Source organism: Montipora foliosa, chromosome 11 (assembly GCF_036669935.1).
Source record: "Montipora foliosa isolate CH-2021 chromosome 11, ASM3666993v2, whole genome shotgun sequence".
Taxonomy (NCBI): Eukaryota; Metazoa; Cnidaria; class Anthozoa; order Scleractinia; family Acroporidae; genus Montipora; species Montipora foliosa.
In genome coordinates, this window is record NC_090879.1 from 13,544,607 (window position 1) to 13,564,606 (window position 20,000).

Below are 20,000 nucleotides of genomic sequence, written 5' to 3' on the forward strand. Positions count from 1 at the left end.
GGGCCAACACATGGCAGGCAAGCTTGGTGCAGTATCTTCAGACGATGATGACGATGATTTTTCTCCTTTTGGAGAAACAAGCCGGGATGAGGCCAAGGAAGGGTTAGTTGTGTTTATTGTTTCTGCTTGTACTTTTCGTGGTGACTGATGACTGCATACAGAGGTTTCAGTAGGTTTTTTAATAAGTGGCTAGCTATACTATAGCTATAGCTATAGCTATAGCTATAACTATACAGTAGAATACTGATGCAGTTGAGTATTTTAAGAATCTTGAGACTACCCAGGGAAACTCCAGTATTAAAGTGGTCAGATGAGGGCTTGATTTGACAGCCTCCTGATTTCAGGTCTGCACTGCGACTAACCACTTGCACTTGCAGGGGTGTAGCGTGAGATTTTGAAGGTGTCCGCACAGAAAGAATGTTTTGAGCGCCAAAGTGCCAGTAACTCTTGAAATTTAGGGTCTTGCAAATACCATTTGCGACTGTTTACGAAGGACATTTCAATAAATAAATGCAAAGGAAAATGCATCTGTTTAGTGTTCAGCAAGATACAATACAAACAGGGGTTTTACAAGCAAAGGGAAAAAGGTCCCAAACCCTGCCATAGATCGTCATCAAAACCTTTCCTTCAAAAGTAACGAGGAACTGGGGACTAGTGATGAGACGCTATCCACCGGATAAATCACTAAATCCCATTGGATAGCACGATTGGTTTCGCTATAGATAACCTATCCACTGGGTAGTGATTTATCCGGCTGATAGGCTATCCATTGATTGAACAACTGAGGCCTGTAATCACTGTGTACTTTAATGTGCTGCCTCTATTCCCCATTATAGACCACTTCCACAAATGGTGACCACTTTTACATTCTTTTGTTTTTATGTTAATTAGACCTACTGCCCTTATTTTGACACAAATATTCTTTTGAAATTTGCTTGTAGTAGCGAGGCTCAAAAGGCTTATTAGCATTAAAACAAAAGAATATTTTATTTCACTGCCATTATGAAAGAGGTCTATAATACTAGATTTGAACATTTGTCCTAGTAGTAGACAATAGGTCTACACAAGAGGAGTGATAATTCTAAACCAGTGTTGGAATTGGCTTACTAGGGCACTCACACTCACTTGGCCAACATTGTGTAAATGCACCCTGTCTTGTCACTTGGGTATGCAGTCTTGCTTTTTCTGTCAGTCAGCAGTAGGTGTGGTAATACTTTTTAATTTTGTTTGTTGTATGTTTGTCCATTTTTTTTCAGGGACTCTGATGCTGAAGGGGAAGACTTAGCTCAGCCAGAGTTCAGAGGTCTATGGGAGGAGGGGGTTCATAAGGTTTGTTTAAAATGTTTGGCACCATAATTAAGATGTCTAAGACACTCCATTCACAGTAAGATTGACCAATCAAAGGCCTAAATTCAACATATTACATCCTATTAAATTTTAAGGTATGTATTTCCTGTAGATTCAACCCATTGACCCCTGGGAGTGAGACTTAACAGATTTTACTTACTTTTAAGTAAGGAAAATATCTTAGTCAGTGGTAGTATTTTGTATTTTCCACTTCAGTAATATTGAACTTAGCCATTTATAGCTCTGAAGCGTCACACATAGGCCATGTGGCCCTCGAAGCACGGAAAAAGGGATTTGGATAACATAACTTGTTTGGTTGAATTGACCATATTTTGCATTTACATTTACATTATTTTGCTATCTTGGCAGGAATCTGAGAAAGCAGAGCACAGGTTCAAATTTGCAACTTATATTCCAAGCAAAATGGAGCAGGTTTGTTTTTTAATTATTTTCTTGATCAAACTCTAAGAGAGTTTGGACCTTTTCACTTATTTTAGTACCACCTATTGGTTTTATGCAATCACCAACATTAATTTCTCTGTGTCAGGAAATGATGGAAAGAGCTCTGATGAAGCAAAGAGATGGCATTGTTCAGAAACAAATTGCTGCAGGGAGAGAATTTAAGGTCACTTGTTCTTCTTAATATTCAATATAGACTGAGGTTGTTTTACTGGGACAGTCATACATGTAACTTTCAACTGGTGTTCGTGTTTTACTTTGGAATCAAGTGAATCTAAAACAAAAATGCGAACCATAATAATTTTTATATGAAATAATGGTTTAAATTGTGAATGGCCAGGGAAAATGTGGGAAGATCGGCTAAGTGGGCTCAAAATTTGTAACGGCATTTATCTAGTATTGACCATTAATGAGCTGCAATCTTCTACATGTATGATTACTTCTGTGTGAAGTCGTGGTCTTTTAATTAAAGGGCTACACTGGGACTAACATTGGTATTGCTCTAACAACAGGGATGTGCTTTCTACAGCAAACCTGAGGTCATCATTTTCAAGGTATGTTTACAAAAGTGTTTTTACATGTACTCCTTTTTACACATTGAAGTCTCAAGCTACTGAGTCTGCAAAAAACTGAGATTACAGATATTATAAGTAATTATGTACTGTTTTATTCCAAGGACTTTGATGTTGGGAAATCTTACAAAAAGAAAATTCTCTTGACAAACATCTCATATACTCAGAACTACTGTAAATACGTTGGAATGTCACACATTCTCAAGGATTTTGTAGAAGTGTTGTAAGTAAATCTCTAACATATGGTATAAATGACAATTTTGAGACTTGTTAATATGTAACAATTTTGTGACTTTGTCCCTCTCCTCTTTGTTAAACTAGCTTTGATCCTCCAGGAGTCATGTCAGCTGGTCTAACTTGCGATTTTGCTGTTACTTTTAAACCCATGGTAAGTTAATTCATGAAAATTGAGGAGGTTGCAATAATTATTGCATGTCCAAGTCACGAGCTTACTTAGTGTCAGTTGTGTTTAATTTAACAGCATGATGGCTCACTGTAGTTTCAATTGGCCTTCTTTTCTAGTTAAATGAGGACCTGGAAGGCCACATTGACTTCCTTGCTCAAACAGGTCCTTTTTCAGTTCCTATAAGATGTGTTACAAAGAAATGTCAGGTAAGAAGCAGATCAGCTTTTTGATTCACTTTTCTTACATAGCTTTGGGATTTGTTAGTTCTTGGGAACTTAAGCACACATGAGAAAGTTGGAAAGTACTATGTGAAAGCTTGTTTTTTAAAACAGCCTTAGTGCCCTCTTTTCATTGTTTGATCATTTTATGAAATTGTATTGACAGAACATTAAACAGGACTGCACGGTTGTGCAAAGAGTTGTGCTCAAAAATGAAGAGGCATTTGAATTAATAAAGTCTGGAATTTTTCTTATGCCAAGGTTCTCTTTAAATCCTGTTAAGTTTGAACAATTTATTGCGGGAAATTAAGCCATGAATTAAGGCCCTTTTACAGTTGTTTGCTCAGCGACCTAGCCTATGAATGGCTGTGAGGCTGCCGGTCACCTTCTATTGATACAGCTCCCACTGCTTTTATCATGTAAATTTTGTTGTAGTGAGTCCGTATTAACATTACAACAGCACAAAGGTTTGTATTAAAACGGGGTCACCGGCAGCCTTACTTGGGTTCTTAGGCCAGGTACAGTTGTAACTTAGCTACAACTGTAAAATGGTCTATTGTGAAAAAAAAAATACACCCAAAGGATAATGCCTAATCACAACAGTTTTAAATGAAAAAGTTATGCAAACAAAATAGTTGTAAGAAACTGTTCTGCAGTTACCTTTAAATCAAAGAACTGATCAGTTTTGCAATTTCCTCTCAATTAACACAGATTTCCATAGATGTGACCGAAGTTGAGTTTGGAAGTCAAGTTCTTGGAGAAACAAGAAAACGAATCATTAATGTCACCAACAGTGGAGCTCTAGGGACACAGTTTGTATTCCAAAAAATAACAGGTACACAAGCTCATGTTTAATGTTGCTTTCTGTTTTATCTCAAGTTTGAGTATTTTTGTTCTGGTCTTGAAAGTTGCTAATTGTCATCAAGGATGAAGACAATAATCTCCTTCCAGTTTTTTCTGACTTTCAGAACTGGTAATTAGAGCTAGTAAGCTTGATTTATGTAAAGACTGACTCAACATTTATTTATATGTTTTTCAATTATTATTTTTGCCTTTAACAAAAAATCTGTTTCACTTTTTTAGGTTTAGCAAGATCTGATTCAACTTCACAGCTGAGCTCCATTGGAGGAATGGTATGAATGGAGTTGGCTCTTTACTGCAGTGAAGTGAAGTCTTTATTTTATGAGTGTAGCATGTAATAGCCATAGGCTAATGATTGAACTTGTGACCCTCAATCACACCAGACCACGCTTGCCACCAGAAACTCAGTGCCCTGCTCTTATCGAAAGTGTGTGGGATCTTTAAGGATGGTGCCTACTAATTCAAAGATATTTTTGCCCCGGTTTATGATTATGCAGGAAATGTAGATCTTAACAAGTGTTGTTGAAATCCAAAAAGAAAATTGTGGGTAAACATGCATTTTTCAAAGAATGATAATTCATGAATAATATTTGTAAAAAGCTTTAAAATACAAAGTAATGTATGGCATTCTTTCTGAAGTTGAAGCTTAATTATTTCTCAAAAATGCATGGGTAAAGTAAAGTCACTGTTTACAAGCCAGAAGGCTCATCAGGCCGGGGCTTATCTCCGGTTTCCTTAGCATAAAGCGACAAGGAGTATTTCTACTCCCCCTGGATGGGATGCTAGTCCATCACAGGGTTACCGCCAGCATTTTGCCGGTACCCATTTATACACCTGGCTGGAGAGAGGCACGGTGAGAGTAAATTATCTTGCCCAAGAGCACAACACAATATCCCTGGCCAGGACCCGAACGCGGACCACTGGATCCGGAGTCGAGCGCACTGGGTTACCCCCCAGTTTTCTCTTTGGATACCAAGAGTACTTACTAAGATCTACTTTCTGCAGATAGTTTTAAACTGCACAAAAATATCCTTGTATTAGTATTAAAGCATCACTGATAGGAAACCTGAGTATCACGAGATGCGCAGAACGTATGCGCAATAACAATAGAAGGCACTGTCCTTAATGACCAGGGGCTTCCATGACCTGAGTTGCTCTTGGATGTTGCAGATTTAACTAACTCCATGACTGTGTATTTTACATGAAAGTTTCTTGACTCTTTCATATTCACATGCCCAAGATTTCTTGTTCCCCTGTCAAATGTCATTCATTTTAATTTTCATTTCTATTCTCTTTAGACTGCCACAGATGTAAATGTCACTCGCCAAGATACCAACCAAAACGGTGACCAGCAGAATCCTGAGGGAATGATAGAGGACATCAAAGAACCTCAGGGGGATGGGGTGGCTACAGCCCCAGGAGATGTGGAAAATCAAGGTAAATATTATTCACTCTTTCATACCTTAACCAGCCCCCTTTGACAAGTAAAAATCATCTGGCATTAGAGAGAGTACACACTCTGGAAGTGTGACTCTAAGGAGAGAGAGAGGGGACAATTAAGGTCTTTTATGGCAAAATCCTGTATTGAATCCCATTTTGTTCATTAGATTCTTGGTAGAAATGATTTTAAACTCTGTCTGTTGCTCTGTTAGTTTTCGGATCAAAAGAAGTTGAAACTACAGATAGGGCTCCAGACCGCACAGTCCCTGGTGATGCCAGGTTTCCTACAGAAAGAGAATCACCAGTTGCAGCTGAGGGGACCGGTGAAGAGCCAGATGGTTAGTAAACAAAATAAGGCTTTTTACAACCTCTCTCCTGGTACTAATGAATCATTCGCTAGTCAGAGCAGTTTTTTATTGAGTGGCACAAGACCAAAATAGATGTAGACATAAAAATGAGGAAGTCATAACACAAAGCAAATGCATACAATCATTACAAAGCAAGATAATATAAAGTTGGTAGTGTCAAGACAAGATAAAAAGGAAAACAGCTCACTTCTGGTTGACGTTTTGGCCCACAAAGGTCCTTTACGTAAGTTCCCTATTGTTCCTTTTCTGTAGAGATTGTCCCTGTGGCACCTCAAACAGCAGCATCACCAGCTCCAACCGAAGTATCCATACTTGAGGGCCTAAGAGTTGGAAAGGTAGCTAATCAGAATTATTAAATTTCTAACCTTGCTTAGTGTATTTCTCATGCTCTGATTGGTTCACTCAATCTCGGTTATCAGCTCATATACGGAAAGCGAAATTTCTCTCTGAATGAAGCAAAGAAAAAAAAAACGTTTTTGTGGAAAGTTTGGATCAATTCAGACGTTTAGAAGTACGCAAAAAGGCAAGAAATGTTTTTGTGATGAACCTGCGTCTGTCAGCCACAAGGTCTTACACAACATCGCATCAGTTCTCATCAAGCTTTTTCATTTTCGCTCAGATTTGCTCGCTTTTTTCGCTCGTATTTCGTACTTTCTAAACTTGATCTGATAAAACAATATTCCATTGGCGCTTGTTGGATATAAGACTGGTTATAGCCAACTTGGTGCTACGTGCCTCGTTGGCTATTTACCATCTCAATTCCAACGCACGCTCATGGAATAATATTGTTAATAAATATAAATTTTGGGTACCCTGTGTAGCCCGAGACCTTGCAAAACATGAACTCGTCCTGTCAAAGATGAAATTGCTCCATTCCCTGTATTTTTTAAAATTGTATTATCATTGCATATGGTATAGACACGGGTTAAGAAAGGTTGCGTTCTGAGGCTGAAATGAACATTTTTGACAAGTATCCCATCTCAATGCGATTTTGACTTAATTAGCAACATATTGAGGTTTTTGGATCATGCTTTCCTCTATTCTACAAATTAGAGCTCTGTATGTGGCAATGCTGAATCGACAAATGATTCGCAGTTACCTAAGGTGCTGCTCCCTCGATAGTGCTGCACTACAATTATTGTTGTGATGTCAGTCCCAAGAAATACACGACGAACGCTCACACTTGTTTATTTTTTCATACAGATTTCCGCTGGAGAAATTGCACCATTCTCATTGGTGCAGCTAGAGGTGATATTTAACCCTACCAAACCAGGAAATGCTCTTGCAGAATTTGAGATATCATTCACTGATCCTCTGTCACCCCCTGTAAGTACAAGGGAGCATGTTCACCAGTGCCAGTAAAGATCAAAAGCCCATATCAAACCCACAAGTGTCGATCTCTCTCTCCTTTGGCCTTGTCCCATCAGTTATTCACTTCAGCTATTTAATTATTCAGTAGAACCTAACTTTTATAACTTTTATCAATACAGCTCTTTTGTAAATAGTGTGAAATAAAATGAACCATGAACCAATCAGTATCATCTATCTTATGGCCAATCAGATTTGACCGTAACGCCTGTTATAGTGTTTTCACGTGACGTCACGGCGGCCATGTTGGTGTTTCTACTTTCTAAACAATGGAACGGCAGCCACGTTGGTGTACCCAACTAATCCTCCGGGAATTGAGCTCTGTTGTCATGCAAACATTTTCTTTTGTTTCGGTGGAAAAACAAGGTTACTGATCACGTGAGTCAAAACACTCTATTGGTCTCAACCAAGTAGCCGCACTAGATATTGCTCATGCGTAATGCAAAATCGTGCATCGTGAAAGGAACACAGTACCGCCTCGTCTTTTTCCCGCAAAGATCTAGCAGTACCCGTCCTAAAAATAGATAATACCGAAAACTGATGAGCCGTATTCCATCAAATCGAGACTTTCGAGTTCTGGACCTCTCAATTTTGGTGTAATTTCGTATGTAGGTCCTTTTCAATGTAAGTGAGGAGGTATTTCGACGGGATAAATGTCTTTTTTATCACTGAATGCAAATGAACGTGGTGTAGGTTTTGTGTATTTTTGTCCAGATGCGTGAGATGTAATTAAATTGGCCCAAAAGCGGGAGGAAATTTGCTACAATGCGTCCTTCTTGATAAGCTGGAAAACTGGGACGAGTAACTTTTAGCCAATCATTTCACAAGTAGCAATGAAACTGCAAACCGAGTTTGAAACAAATTACACCCGACAAGCTCTGGAAAAGACAATTTTACAGTTGTGGCTAAGTTACCTGGCCTAAGAATGGAAGAAGTGAGGCTGTTGGTGACCCTGTTTTGATACAAACCTTTGAACTTTTCTAATGTTAATGCAGAATAATTTGAATTACAACAACACAATTTACATGACAAAAGCAGTGAGTCTGTATCAATACAAGGTCATCGGCAGCCTATAGCCATTCATAGGCGAGGTCACTGAGCAAAATGGCCTATTCCCAAGAAACACAGGATAGCCACAATGACATCTTTATGCATGCTCTCTTAGTTTTTTAGATGTTTGGTGCACTTATTTCTCGTATTATGTATTGATATTGTAAGAATTACGCAATTCAGGTTTTGCCTGTTATGTAATTACTTGTTGACAGACTATTTATCTATTACCAGATTTTGATCCGCGTGCGAGGAACAGGAATTGATGTACCAGTTTGGGTGCAGAGAGAGGTACTATCACATGAATTAAATACCTGATTATGTTTTAAATTTTAATTGGATACGACAAGGATAGAATTTTGGAAAGCACATTGTTTCTTTTGCAGGTTGTGGATCTAAAGATTTGTATGTATGACAGGCTCTATCAAGATGCAATACTCGTAAATAACAGGTATCCTTGCAAGACCTTAGAAGAGAGATTTAGAACCACCTTTCATGGCAAAGGCGGGGCTAGAATTTTATTCTGTTGAGAAAACAATTAGTGCATGGAGCAGATTTGATTTAAGTCTGTTTCTTGGCTTTTAACTGCAGTCATCGAGAAAGTAAGAAAAGTATACCTTTTACCGTTTGCCATTATGTGGTTGTGATCTCTTTCTTATTCTTCTGTCACAATGCCAATCGGGAGGTTTTCGAATGACCACACTGTGTCATATTGTTTGTGGCGATTAGGGAGAGGTGGCGAAAAGGAGATGAAAGGGTGTTTTGATCCCTGATTGCAGTTCTTGTCTGTCGTTGTTGAATGGGGTAATCCTCCGAGATAATATTAGCTTCTTTGAGCTATCATGTGATATGTCTCAACCCAAAGCTGACTACATTGGTCTCTTGTTATTGTTGACATGTAGAGCCACATCAGCTCTCAGATTGAAGTTTGAAGTTTGTAAAGAACTTAAAAACCATCTGGAACTGCTTCCAAAAACAGCATACATACAAGCTGAATCCCAGTTCTCTGCACAGCTTAAGTTTCTTCCCAGGTAAGACTGATTCTTGCGAATGTTCCTTCAGTCTATAGCTATAGGCTGCATGGAAGATGGCAAGTGACTGTACGATTGCGAGCTTTTTGCGTTTGGTTTTTTATATGCCTTGTTCAGGATATATTTTAGATACCTGTCCCAGTGTTTTTCTGGCGATCCTGCGCGCTTTTAATAGCTAAATTGCGACAATGAATATTATTGATGGATAAAATATCAACTTGGGGTAATATGCCCTTGAAGGTGGCCATTTTGCTGCAAAGCAACAGGAGGGAAACCCTCCTTGTGAGTACCACGAGGCATCTTCACGACATTAAGGCGTGTTTGATTGAACGTATTCCGAAATAGGTGTACATGGAATAGAAATTAGAAATCCTTGTTTTGTACGGAGATTTTAGCTGTAGATTTCACTGATCTCTTTCTTTAAGATGTTGTTCTGCTGTGATTTGTGGAAGAGCTCCGTTACAAATCACAGCAGAACAACATCTTATACGGAGAAATTGTCAAACACCTCCCTCCAATTTGTCAAACACCTTCCAAACAATTATCGTGATTTGTGATTTCAGTCGTAGCCAAAGTGTTTGAAAGAATTGTCTATGATCAATTATATGCCTATTTAGAAGAGCACAAAATCATCTGTAAATATCAATCGGGTTTTCGCTCAACTGTTACGGCCCTCCTTGAAGCCACGGACACTTGGGCGTATAATATTGATCGTGGCAAAATCAACGCTGTCGTTTTTCTTGATTTAAAAAAGGCTTTCGACACAGTTGATCATAAGATCCTTTTATCCACTGCGGCATACGTGGAAATGCGTATAACTGGTTTAAGTCTTACTTAGAGAATCGCCCACAAATGTGCTCCATTAATGGGTCGTTATCAAATAATCGTTCACTAACGTGTGGTGTTTAGGTTTAGGTTTTAAGTATAGTTTTTCATAATAGTATCTTATCTATCTATCTATCTATCTATCTATCTATCTATCTATCTATCTATCTAGCTATCTATCTATCTATCTACCTATCTATCTATCTAACCCTAAAAGGCTATGTGAAACGTATTTTTAGTATCCTTACTGCTTCAAAACGCCAGATACCGTTTTAAATCATCACTCCACGTATTCTTATTCCGGAATAGGGTCAATCGAACGCACCCTACACAGTTTAGTGTTTACGCTGAGGCTAATTATTCTTTCATGTTGAACTGTACCTTTTTTATCTTCCTTACTTGAAACTCATCTCTCTGAAGAACACTTTGGAATACATCGTGACTTGTCCTTTTGCTTTCTGTTAGGCAAACGTTACCAGATGACTGTCCAACATATTTTGACAGTGAAACAAGGTTACTGGAAGCACCTATGGTGATTCGAGTTGCAGATCAGGTACCTCTGTTCCTCCTTCTACTTCAATCCCCATGTGCCCGCCCCCATTTCCTCTATTTTTTTTCTCCGCCTCCTGCTTATCTATCCCCACCGTTTCCTTGTAAACTCCTCGCCCTCAAAACACTGCTCCCCACCCCCCCCGCTCCCCCCAAAGAGAGCTGAGGCTAGTTCTTGATTTAATTATCTGTATCATCACTTCAGTTGAAAGGCATTTATGTGAGTTAGTGACTGGAAACGAATTTCGCTACATTGAAAGAATTTTGTAACATTGCCTATTTGAATGGTTTTGCAACTAAAAAGTCTACTAACTGACTTTTGTCTGTGTTCTAACGGTTGCACTGGAGACGGCTCAATACTTGCGTCAACCTCTATTTCTTGCTCGTTCCAATGCAACCGCGAGAACGCGAATGATAGCCTATCGTAACAGAGTTCTATTTCCCCACTTTTAGACACGCCCAGTTCCTTTCTCAGTCAAAGCGACGGTGACGTCTTCAGATATAGACTTTGATGTGCGGGATATTGATTTTGGTTTTTGTACCGTGTTTGAGTCTGTAAGACGAACAATTACCATAACAAACAAGTCCGTGTTACCGCAGCAGTTTGGCTTCTGTGGAGTTCCAGATGTGAGTTCAAGAAGACGGCGTAAAATCACGCTCTCTTCTTTTCCTTTGAATTAGCGTTAACTTAATGCATGAACTATGGCAACGCTAACGTCAGAACAGGTCTTTTCAAAATACGTTGTTTGTGTCATCATATCTGTTTTGTGAGTATTAGAGAGTTTTGCGCACACACAAGGCTAGCACATTGCGGATGCGCACAGCCGTGATAACACCCGGACAGTGACAGCCATGTACAGCTGTGTCTGCCTTGTTAGGTCTCATCGGCATAGCATAGCTTAACAAAAACTAGCTGTTTTCCTCGGGATCATACAATAAGTGTATATTGTTGAAGTAAACTTCAAGTGCCATATATATATATACTTTGGGGAAGTGCACCCTTTTGGAGAGTTGCAGTGCTGTATTTTTTGTCTTCTTTCTTTTGAAAATGCATGAAATTATATAACCTAAGGAAGATTGTCATTATGATCACTGCAAGTGACACACTGGACTGTATGAATTTTTTATCAGCATTTCTTGTGCTTGTTCTGCTTTCAGACGGTCGATGTTCAGCCTAATGACGGTTTTGGTATCCTGCTACCGTTAGAAAGCTATGATGTGGATATTATGTTCAACGCAAAAAAGGCCAAGGTAAAACCGCTTTGCACGCTGTACCTACTAAGGATAAGGGATCGGCATGAGGCACGTTGGGCTATGCTACTCTAGAATTTAGGCTTAACTTCGGTTGGCCAGCAATGAATTGTTTTTCTCGTTATTTCAGGAATACGAGTTTGACCTTACCTGTAAAACTGGCATTGGCCGTGAGTTCAAGCTTCACTGTCGTGCTATAGGTGTTCTTCCACCACTGGAACTTTCTCACTCTGTGATTAAAATGAAAGCTACGGCTGTGAGCGACACTTGTTCTGCTCATATTGAGGTCATCAATTCACACACCAGTGCCAATGAATTCACCCACCCAGTGCCCAGGATCGGCTCAGGGCCCATTGTTGAGGTGGGCACTACATCGTTTGAGTTTGTGGTCCCTGATGAAGCACCGCTGACCGTCTCCCCTGCAGTTGGAACTGTAAATCCTGGTCAGGTAAGTTTAATCCGATTAAATCTTTTTTTCTAAGGTCCCATCCAAAGGATCCCTGGGTTGTCATTGACTACATCATATATAGTTCTATTTCAAATTTGAATCATGTTTAGTTCATACAAGGAAACCAGTCATTTTATGAAATGGATTCGCCGTTTCTTTGTTTTTAGCGGTCTTTGGTCCACGTTACGTTCAATCCCCGGATGGATGCAAGTATGGTGCGATTGGAAAGCGTGCGCATGATGGAACGGGAAGCGGAAGCAGAGAGAAAAAGAGTAGAGCGAGCCTCTCCTCAGGACAAACCACAAGAGCAACCCGCTGGACAGGTTAGCCTGCGCTTGTATTGTCTTTTACTAAGCCAAGTCACGCAGTTCAGGTGTATATAAAGATTGTTCACAAATGCAGCAAAGTTTCAACATGAACCTCAATTCACTGTCCAGGTACAGTTTAATTTGTTCTTTGTAAGAGCAAGTATTTCTTCCCTCTCTGTTTCCTTCTTTTAACAGAAGAAAAAAGGTGGTAAACCTGCTCTCGCTGGAAAGAGCGCCAAAACGTCACCAAAGCGAGGTACTACGCCAAGCGTGACCAGCCTGGCCACTAGAGCCAAGTCCCCTGAAAGAACATTCTCAATTGAGGATGTAATTGATGGGTAAGACTCTTTGTGCTATCATCATCTTTGTAATCCACAGGTCTGTCATTACAAGGTTTAGACAAAAAAAGAACGGTTTTAGTGGAAAAGTATGGGATGCTACAAAGTAATTTAAATTTAACTTTTTTCCATCTCATTGGGGAAAATTAGAAATTGACTTTTTAAAGCAAATTATTGATGTTTCCTCTTTCCTGAGTTACTGGGAAATGAGTTCCAAAGTCTGGTCGCTGCCATTACAATCGAACATATTCGTATTCAGTATTGGACTGGAACTAGTAGCTTGCAATGGAGGCAAATGCGGGGGAATATATTGAAAATATTTGCATTTGAAAAGATTTCTCCGCATTAGCCTCCATTGCAAGCTAGTTACAGTCCAATACGGTTTGGATATTTTTTAGGCTGAAAAGGTAGTTTTGGAAAGAGAACCCCACATTTTTTTATTGGTATTGGACTAAGAAAACGCCAATCCAAGATAAACCGTTAAGAATTCATAAAAATCGTTCTTTCTCTCTCGATCGCAGACTGAGGATCTTCGCAAGACTTGTGTCTAATTTAACTGCACATTTATTTGTCACGTGTCTTTTAACGTGCGCGCTCCGCAAACCAATAAATGGTAAAATGCCAGTAACGTTTTTTTGCAGATCCAACGAATACGAGTCCGCGAATTTAGCTCTGCTAAGGAGTTATCAAAATACGTTTTCGCGCTACGTGATTCCTTGCTATGTTGCAAGTGGAAAATGCACCGAAACAAACTCTCTATCCTGCAGGTGAGATGTGACACTGACTTCTATCATATTTTTGCCCTCCCGTTAAGTCAAGTCTCTGCAAAACTAACGTTCGTTTCTTTTTTGACAGTGTACATAATACATTGTACCTCGAAGTACACTGTCCTGCTGTCCGGCCTCATGTGGTGGTGGTTTCCGATTGCGGGAGAACAGTATTGGACTTTGCAAATGTATCTCTTGGTAAGATATCAAGTCGCCGGGACTCAGAACCACTTAAAACATTGGCGTTTCTGGTTCGACAGTTATACGACTGAGCGGATTTCAGCGCTTTGTGATTGGCTGAAAAATCTTGCTCCTAGTGTTTTTCCCGCGCTTAGCACAGGCTGTGCTTATGATTGGTTCATTTGAATACTGTCGCCGTCCAATGTGATTTTTTAAATTAATTTTTGTTTTGATTTAGTGTCAAGGGAAAGGTTATAGTCTCGTATTTTACTGACAGATCGACAATTTGTGAAACATACAGCTTGGTTATGCTGAAATCTCTTATTTTTGTTTTCACCAGGACGATCAGAAGTTAAAACTGTTACGATCCAAAACATCTCGGATGAGCCTTGTAAAGTACGTGCTTCGTAACATTTGTCATGTTTTGATTGGCTGCTTCTGTTGCTTCGTAACACTTGTCATGTTTGGATTGGCTGCTTCTGTTTTTGATCTTCATTTTTATCCTTTTATCTCAGCTAAGTTCTTCGTTACTAGACCCTCACGGTCCGTTTCAGATGCTTAACGCTCTACGGGTATTGGAACCTCAAGCAACTCATAACGTAGTGATATCGTTTGGTCCCAAGGCAGCTAAAGAGGTGCGTGACTATTCCAAAAGTGTCTATGAATTATGTTACTCACAGGGCGATCGCTTTTCAGTTTAATTGGCCAATGTATTTCCCCTTTGGTTCATGTTGTATTACATTGTCGATGATGGGAAAAAAGGCTGTGACACTCTCTTAACCGTACTAGTTATGAATGGTTCACCTAATTGTAGTCGTCTTCTATGGTTCACTAAAGTAAATACCGCACGACCCTTATTTGGCGCGTTTCTGGTCTTTTGTCTCAAAATTTCGATTTTTTTGTCATTGACGCTCGACGTGTCTACAATGTTCTCTTAACAGTTTCACGAAGTGCTAGAGGTGCGGTGCCCCCGGAATACCGTTTCCATCAGACTAAAAGGCCGGGGGGTGCAACCTGTAATCTCTTTGTCTGTAGACGGTGGTCTTTTGGATCTAGGAGACGCATTGGTTGGGGAGACGATTTCATCCAGTTTTACGGTGCGTAGAACGGTATAATTTCGTAAAACTTTGGCTTGGTACCTTATTGTTTGGTGCCAGCCCTTCTTTCTTTCGCGATTTCTTTTGCGATTTGATTAAGAGACTTTCGTGCACAAAGTTTTTGGTGCTACTGAATTGGTCATTTCACAGTTAAACTTTGACGTTTGCGTTAAACTTTATTTTTTATTCATTTGTTTAGTTGAAGTTATTGTAACTACAATGTTTTACCATTTTACTCGCGTTATAGAAAAAGAGATGGTCTACAAATGTGGCCCCTTGTAGAAACTGTTGCTCTTAAGTTACGTCACGTGTTTCTTTCGTACACAGATTTCCAACAATTCGGAGCTGTCAATCAACTATTCTCTCAAACTTGATAGCCAGTCTCCTTTACGTCATAGCCGTGCGCAGGTGTTACCCAATTTCCTTCCGCCGTTCAGTGAGATGGCTGAGACTCAACTTCACGTGCTAGGTAGGCCAAAAGGGACTGAGACAAACTTTGGAATCTTTTTTTCCCTATGGGATATTTCCAGTTCTTTTATGTACTTTACATCTTCTCATTTGCCCTTGTTGCAGGTCCTTCTAATTACAATGGTATGGCCGTATTTGACTGTGTTCCTGCACAAGGGACTATTGGCCCAGGTAACCGCGCTTTCTTGGAAAGTTTGCCATTTTTGCTGTGTTCAACGATTATTTTTTCAATTGGGATGAACATAATCCTAACAAAGATAAAATGTATTGGTCGGAATGAGACTTCATATAGAGTGTTTTCACTCACGTGATCAGTAACCTTGTTTTTCCACCGAAACAAAAGATAACATTTCCGTGATAAAAGAGCTCAATTTTCGGAGGATTAGTTGAGAACACCAACATGACCGCCGTTCCTTTGTTTAGGGACACCAAGATGGCCGCCGTAACGTCACGTGAAAACACTCTATAAGTCCTTGACACTTTAAACTTTATCCTTGACTTTTTCGAATTTCACTATGATGGTACGTTTCGCAAGGTGTCTCCTCAAGTCTCAGAAATTCATGCATGTTGTTGGGTTCTAGTTATGCTCATGGTTAAGGGTCAGTTTGTGACGCCTACACCAAATAATGGGAATCTCATCATGTTGGTGAATTTGACAATCCTCTTGAATTTGAATGTCTTTATGATTGGTTCATTTGATTTTCTGTCTGTGTCTGGTGAATGGTTAACGTAACAAATTTGTTGTTTGGTTGAACAACACTCAAATGGTATCGTGTTCAAAGTGTTCGGTGTCATTTGCAGGCGAGTCCAAAGAGGTGACCGTATCCTTTTCTACTGATCACATCAGCGAGCTTTATGCCGATGAAGTTTCCGTTGAGATTAACAGCGCGGTGAGCATGATAATTAATTTCAATGCATGCTCCTAACAGTAGTGGAAGCTAGTGTAGGGGAGGAACCCACTCCCCCAGGGGAGTCCCCCTCCCTCCACTCCCCCTCCTACCCAGGGGAGGGGAGGAATTCTATCACTTGAATTTTTTTTAATTAATATAAATTTTTCTCCCTTGCATGGATTAAGATGTGAATTTTATGGGTTTTTCTATATTAAAAAAATTGTGTAAATTGAAGAAGCCCATTTGTTCGCCATCTCGCTTCGCTCAATGTTCACAGTGCACTTCACCTGTGTCTTTATTTCGACTATTTACAACTTTTTAATATTGAAAAGATCATAAAAGTTTTTGCTCATAGAAAACAGAGCTAAGCTCACTAAGCTCAAAATATTGAACCAAAATTAACACGAACAAAGGAAAAAAAAGTTCTATTACAACGGGGAAAAAGAAATGAAGTTATGGGTTATAAAGGGGTGAAGTTTTTTCTAGAACACAGGAGTTAAAGGGAGAAGTGATGGGGGCCCCTATATTTCACTACTACTGAAGCTATGATCTTCCGACTTCAGTCTAAAGGTAAAGGCAAAGGCCCATATTTTTACCAGGGTAGCACGTGACAGTCAACTGCAGTTACTGATAAACATGTGGCCCTCGGTGCGCACCTTTTACCCAATCAAATCTAGTTCCTGGTCAGTGGTCAACTTCAAAAAAACAGCTGACCTCTATTAATTCTAAACTTGAACCCACGATATGGTCACGTGGTACTGGTCAGCGGGTATCTTGCTTTGACAGGTGTCAATAGGCCATTTCCGAGTTCAAGTCTGCCTCCTCTTGAAAGCGAGTCTAAGTGCGAAGTTTTTGTAATGGTACTTAGTTATACTTTACATATGAATGAAAACATATTTTCATAACAAAAACTTCGCACTTAGACTCGCGTTGAAGATGAGGCTGGCAAGAACTCGGAAATGGCCTATTGACCATAACACGGATGTCCAACATCAAAGATGTACGCTGTAAACTAGCCGTAGAAATGTAGAATCGATTCTCTCTTGACACTGGTCACACTGGCATACATGGAGGGGTTGACGGTCGCACGGTCCTATGGTCGTACCAAATAATAATTTTCTTGCACAGATGGATAACCATATTGACTCACCAATGGTGCTCCGCTCGCGCGCCAAGCTCCGCTACTAATTTCTCATACAAGACTTGTGATTAGCTGGAAAAGCCTAGTTTCGCGGGAAAATCAATCTAAAATAAGTCGGTCTTTAAAAACACCGTTCGACAAATACATATATGAAATTTGCCAGCTGGGAGGTCCGTATAGCGAAAAACTGTAACCAAGGTCTTGAAAATGCTGCCCGAGGCCGCGGACCGAGGGCAGCTTTTTCAAGACCTCGGTCACAGGTTTTCGCTATACGGACCGACCCTAGGCTGGTAAAAGACTTTTTTTTTCCTCTCTTCCTTTCTGAAATCACTTTTCCAAACCTCTTGTCTAATAAAAAGTAACTTCTGTATGTGAACGCATTCGGTGTCAAAAAAATGGAAATTTAAGGCCATCGCACAAGCTCACGCAACTAAGGCTAGGATTCCGCCCGTCGTGAGCGGGCCGGATGAGAAAATTCTGCCCGCTCCCGGAACCAATCAGATTGCAGAGTCTTTATTATGGGGCTCCTGACGACACTGATGAGTTTGTTGGTTTATGAATCACTGTTCACTTCCATTGCAGGATGAGCCTTACAAGGTGAAACTACGCGGTCGTGCATGGCAAAATATTGTGTTCACAAGGGGATGGGACGAACTTATGCCTAGGACTGAGTCACTAAGAGCGGAAGTGGAGGAGGAAGAGGAGGAAGGTCTGGCAACTGACCAAACTTGCTAATTATTTTGTTTACACTCCTAACCCGCAATTTCTTGCGAAGACTTTGGTCTCATTACCGCACCCTCATTAACTCAAGTTACGTTCATTGTTTTTCAGATCACGGAAAAGCACTGCAGAAAACTGTTTTGTTAACAATGAAAAGCGTTTCAACGCCTGGTGGGTTTCAACCTGCAGAGAGAGCTGTTGAAATCGGCTGTATCAAGTCCAGTATACAGATTAAAAAGGTATCGCATTGGAGGTTTATCCATCCCACCGAATCGTGCCAGGCTATTTTGTTTAAAATCTTGCATGGAAATATGGATGTGGAAATCAGAACTTGGATTCGCGTATGCAGGGGTTTCGGAAAGTGTAAATAGGATATTTAAAACTGGCAATCGTAGCATCTACAATTCTTCTGTCCATTGCCTGAAATTCACGTTACGAATCTAAAATTCCGCATGCCACGATTTGGATGAACTTCGTGCTTACTGTTACAGCAGTTTTACATCCATTGCACTGCTGTTTATTTTTCATTCATATTTATATGTTTTTGTCGTATTTCGTTTCCCGCTAATTTCTCTTTTTGTGTTGATTTGATTTCGAAGAAACTTTGCTTGCTTTTCAGTCCTGTGATTTCTATTTTGAGAATCCAAAAGAAGCAAATGAACACGGCTTCAACTTTGATCCGCTGAAGGTATATTATCTTGAATTTCGTCACTCTTAAATAAGGTATCTTGGACAACTCGGTTTCAATGTTATCCTTTCGAATGTCCTGGTCGCCCGAAACACGTGTGAGACGACCTTTAGATCGTGTGATAACTTGACGTCCCGAGTCTTTTGAACCCTAACCTCTTTCAATTTTGTTAGCCCATTCATGTCGAGTTTTTTTTTTACCGTTTCAGGCAGGGGTGGATATCGGCGTGAAAAGGAACATCGTGTTTCGATGGCAACCTCCCCCGGGTCATGATGTAAGTGGTCAACCTCTCACCAGTCCTAAAGGTTGCATGAAGCAGAGTTTGTTCAAACAGTTGTTTTCAACTTGTGATTGCCTCAGCATTACATTACTGGGGTTTGTAATTGGGTCCAGCAACATTCTTAGCCAATAAGTCAGATTATCAAAAACAATTATGACTTGTGTTTCTCTGCGCTTAGCGTCTAATGTGTGCATTCGCTTTACGTTCAGTAGCGTAGCAGCTCTCGTAACCTACCATTGTTTGGTATTGTTGGCTACCTCTATTGTTTTTAAGTCTAAGTCATTGTTTCAATCGTGTAGTGTTTTTTTTTTTTGAATTTGGAAAGCGAGCCAATCACATTATACGTTACGAGAGCTGCTACATCATCCCTTCATACGTTTGCAATCGGCTCATTTATCCTACTGCGTTCGTTGTCATTGCACAAATTAATAACTGTGCTATTGTTACGGCACTGTCGTAGATCGTAGATCAAAGTTAAGTTTTACAACACTGTCCGTTTAAGTGTAGGTCGTAAATCGTGCCAACGTCACAACTTATTTTCCTTAATTTTGGAGAGGTGAAAGGCATCTTAAAGGCTTAAGTTTGAATTTTGTTACGAATCATGCTGTCTTTGTCTCCATACAGCCAAACCTTTCGGTGAACACCGTTACAATGGTAGGTAGAAGATTCTATTACTATAACCATTTCTTCGCCAAGACTTTATAGGAGTTGAGGACGGTGCCTACTAATTCAAAGGTATTTTTGCCCCGATTTACGATTATGCAGGAAAGGTAGATCTTGACAAGTGTTGTTGAAATCCAAGAAGAAACTTGGGGGTAACCACGCATTTTGCGAAGATAATTCATGAACAATATTTGTAAGAAGCTGTAAAATACAAAGCAATGTATGGCGTTCTTTCTCAATTTGAAGCTCAATTATCTCTAAAGAATA

The 20,000-nt window shown here is 39.9% G+C and overlaps 1 protein-coding gene across 2 annotated transcripts in view; it reads left to right on the forward strand.

Annotated features, from left to right (window-relative positions):
• The window catches only part of LOC137976542 (cilia- and flagella-associated protein 74-like), a 32,433-nt gene that overhangs the window by 11,139 nt on the left and 1,294 nt on the right, over nucleotides 1-20,000 (forward strand). Inside the window, exons 14-49 of one of the 2 annotated variants that reach the window (XM_068823917.1) lie at nucleotides 2-102; nucleotides 1,257-1,329; nucleotides 1,717-1,779; nucleotides 1,895-1,972; nucleotides 2,319-2,360; nucleotides 2,483-2,601; nucleotides 2,700-2,766; nucleotides 2,901-2,990; nucleotides 3,714-3,837; nucleotides 4,086-4,135; nucleotides 5,162-5,300; nucleotides 5,516-5,641; nucleotides 5,924-6,006; nucleotides 6,875-6,997; nucleotides 8,324-8,380; nucleotides 8,476-8,540; nucleotides 8,992-9,120; nucleotides 10,411-10,498; nucleotides 10,948-11,121; nucleotides 11,653-11,745; nucleotides 11,876-12,193; nucleotides 12,361-12,516; nucleotides 12,697-12,839; nucleotides 13,481-13,606; nucleotides 13,695-13,804; nucleotides 14,127-14,182; nucleotides 14,302-14,421; nucleotides 14,728-14,883; nucleotides 15,211-15,352; nucleotides 15,457-15,522; nucleotides 16,153-16,241; nucleotides 17,965-18,091; nucleotides 18,214-18,341; nucleotides 18,722-18,790; nucleotides 18,999-19,064; nucleotides 19,695-19,724. In XM_068823917.1, the coding sequence (XP_068680018.1) occupies nucleotides 2-102; nucleotides 1,257-1,329; nucleotides 1,717-1,779; nucleotides 1,895-1,972; nucleotides 2,319-2,360; nucleotides 2,483-2,601; nucleotides 2,700-2,766; nucleotides 2,901-2,990; nucleotides 3,714-3,837; nucleotides 4,086-4,135; nucleotides 5,162-5,300; nucleotides 5,516-5,641; nucleotides 5,924-6,006; nucleotides 6,875-6,997; nucleotides 8,324-8,380; nucleotides 8,476-8,540; nucleotides 8,992-9,120; nucleotides 10,411-10,498; nucleotides 10,948-11,121; nucleotides 11,653-11,745; nucleotides 11,876-12,193; nucleotides 12,361-12,516; nucleotides 12,697-12,839; nucleotides 13,481-13,606; nucleotides 13,695-13,804; nucleotides 14,127-14,182; nucleotides 14,302-14,421; nucleotides 14,728-14,883; nucleotides 15,211-15,352; nucleotides 15,457-15,522; nucleotides 16,153-16,241; nucleotides 17,965-18,091; nucleotides 18,214-18,341; nucleotides 18,722-18,790; nucleotides 18,999-19,064; nucleotides 19,695-19,724 (3,786 nt within the window). Of the gene's footprint in view, nucleotide 1; nucleotides 103-1,256; nucleotides 1,330-1,716; nucleotides 1,780-1,894; nucleotides 1,973-2,318; nucleotides 2,361-2,482; nucleotides 2,602-2,699; nucleotides 2,767-2,900; nucleotides 2,991-3,713; nucleotides 3,838-4,085; nucleotides 4,136-5,161; nucleotides 5,301-5,515; nucleotides 5,642-5,923; nucleotides 6,007-6,874; nucleotides 6,998-8,323; nucleotides 8,381-8,475; nucleotides 8,541-8,991; nucleotides 9,121-10,410; nucleotides 10,499-10,947; nucleotides 11,122-11,652; nucleotides 11,746-11,875; nucleotides 12,194-12,360; nucleotides 12,517-12,693; nucleotides 12,840-13,480; nucleotides 13,607-13,694; nucleotides 13,805-14,126; nucleotides 14,183-14,301; nucleotides 14,422-14,727; nucleotides 14,884-15,210; nucleotides 15,353-15,456; nucleotides 15,523-16,152; nucleotides 16,242-17,964; nucleotides 18,092-18,213; nucleotides 18,342-18,721; nucleotides 18,791-18,998; nucleotides 19,065-19,694; nucleotides 19,725-20,000 lie in introns of both variants that reach the window. The other variant, XM_068823916.1, reaches the window with a different exon arrangement.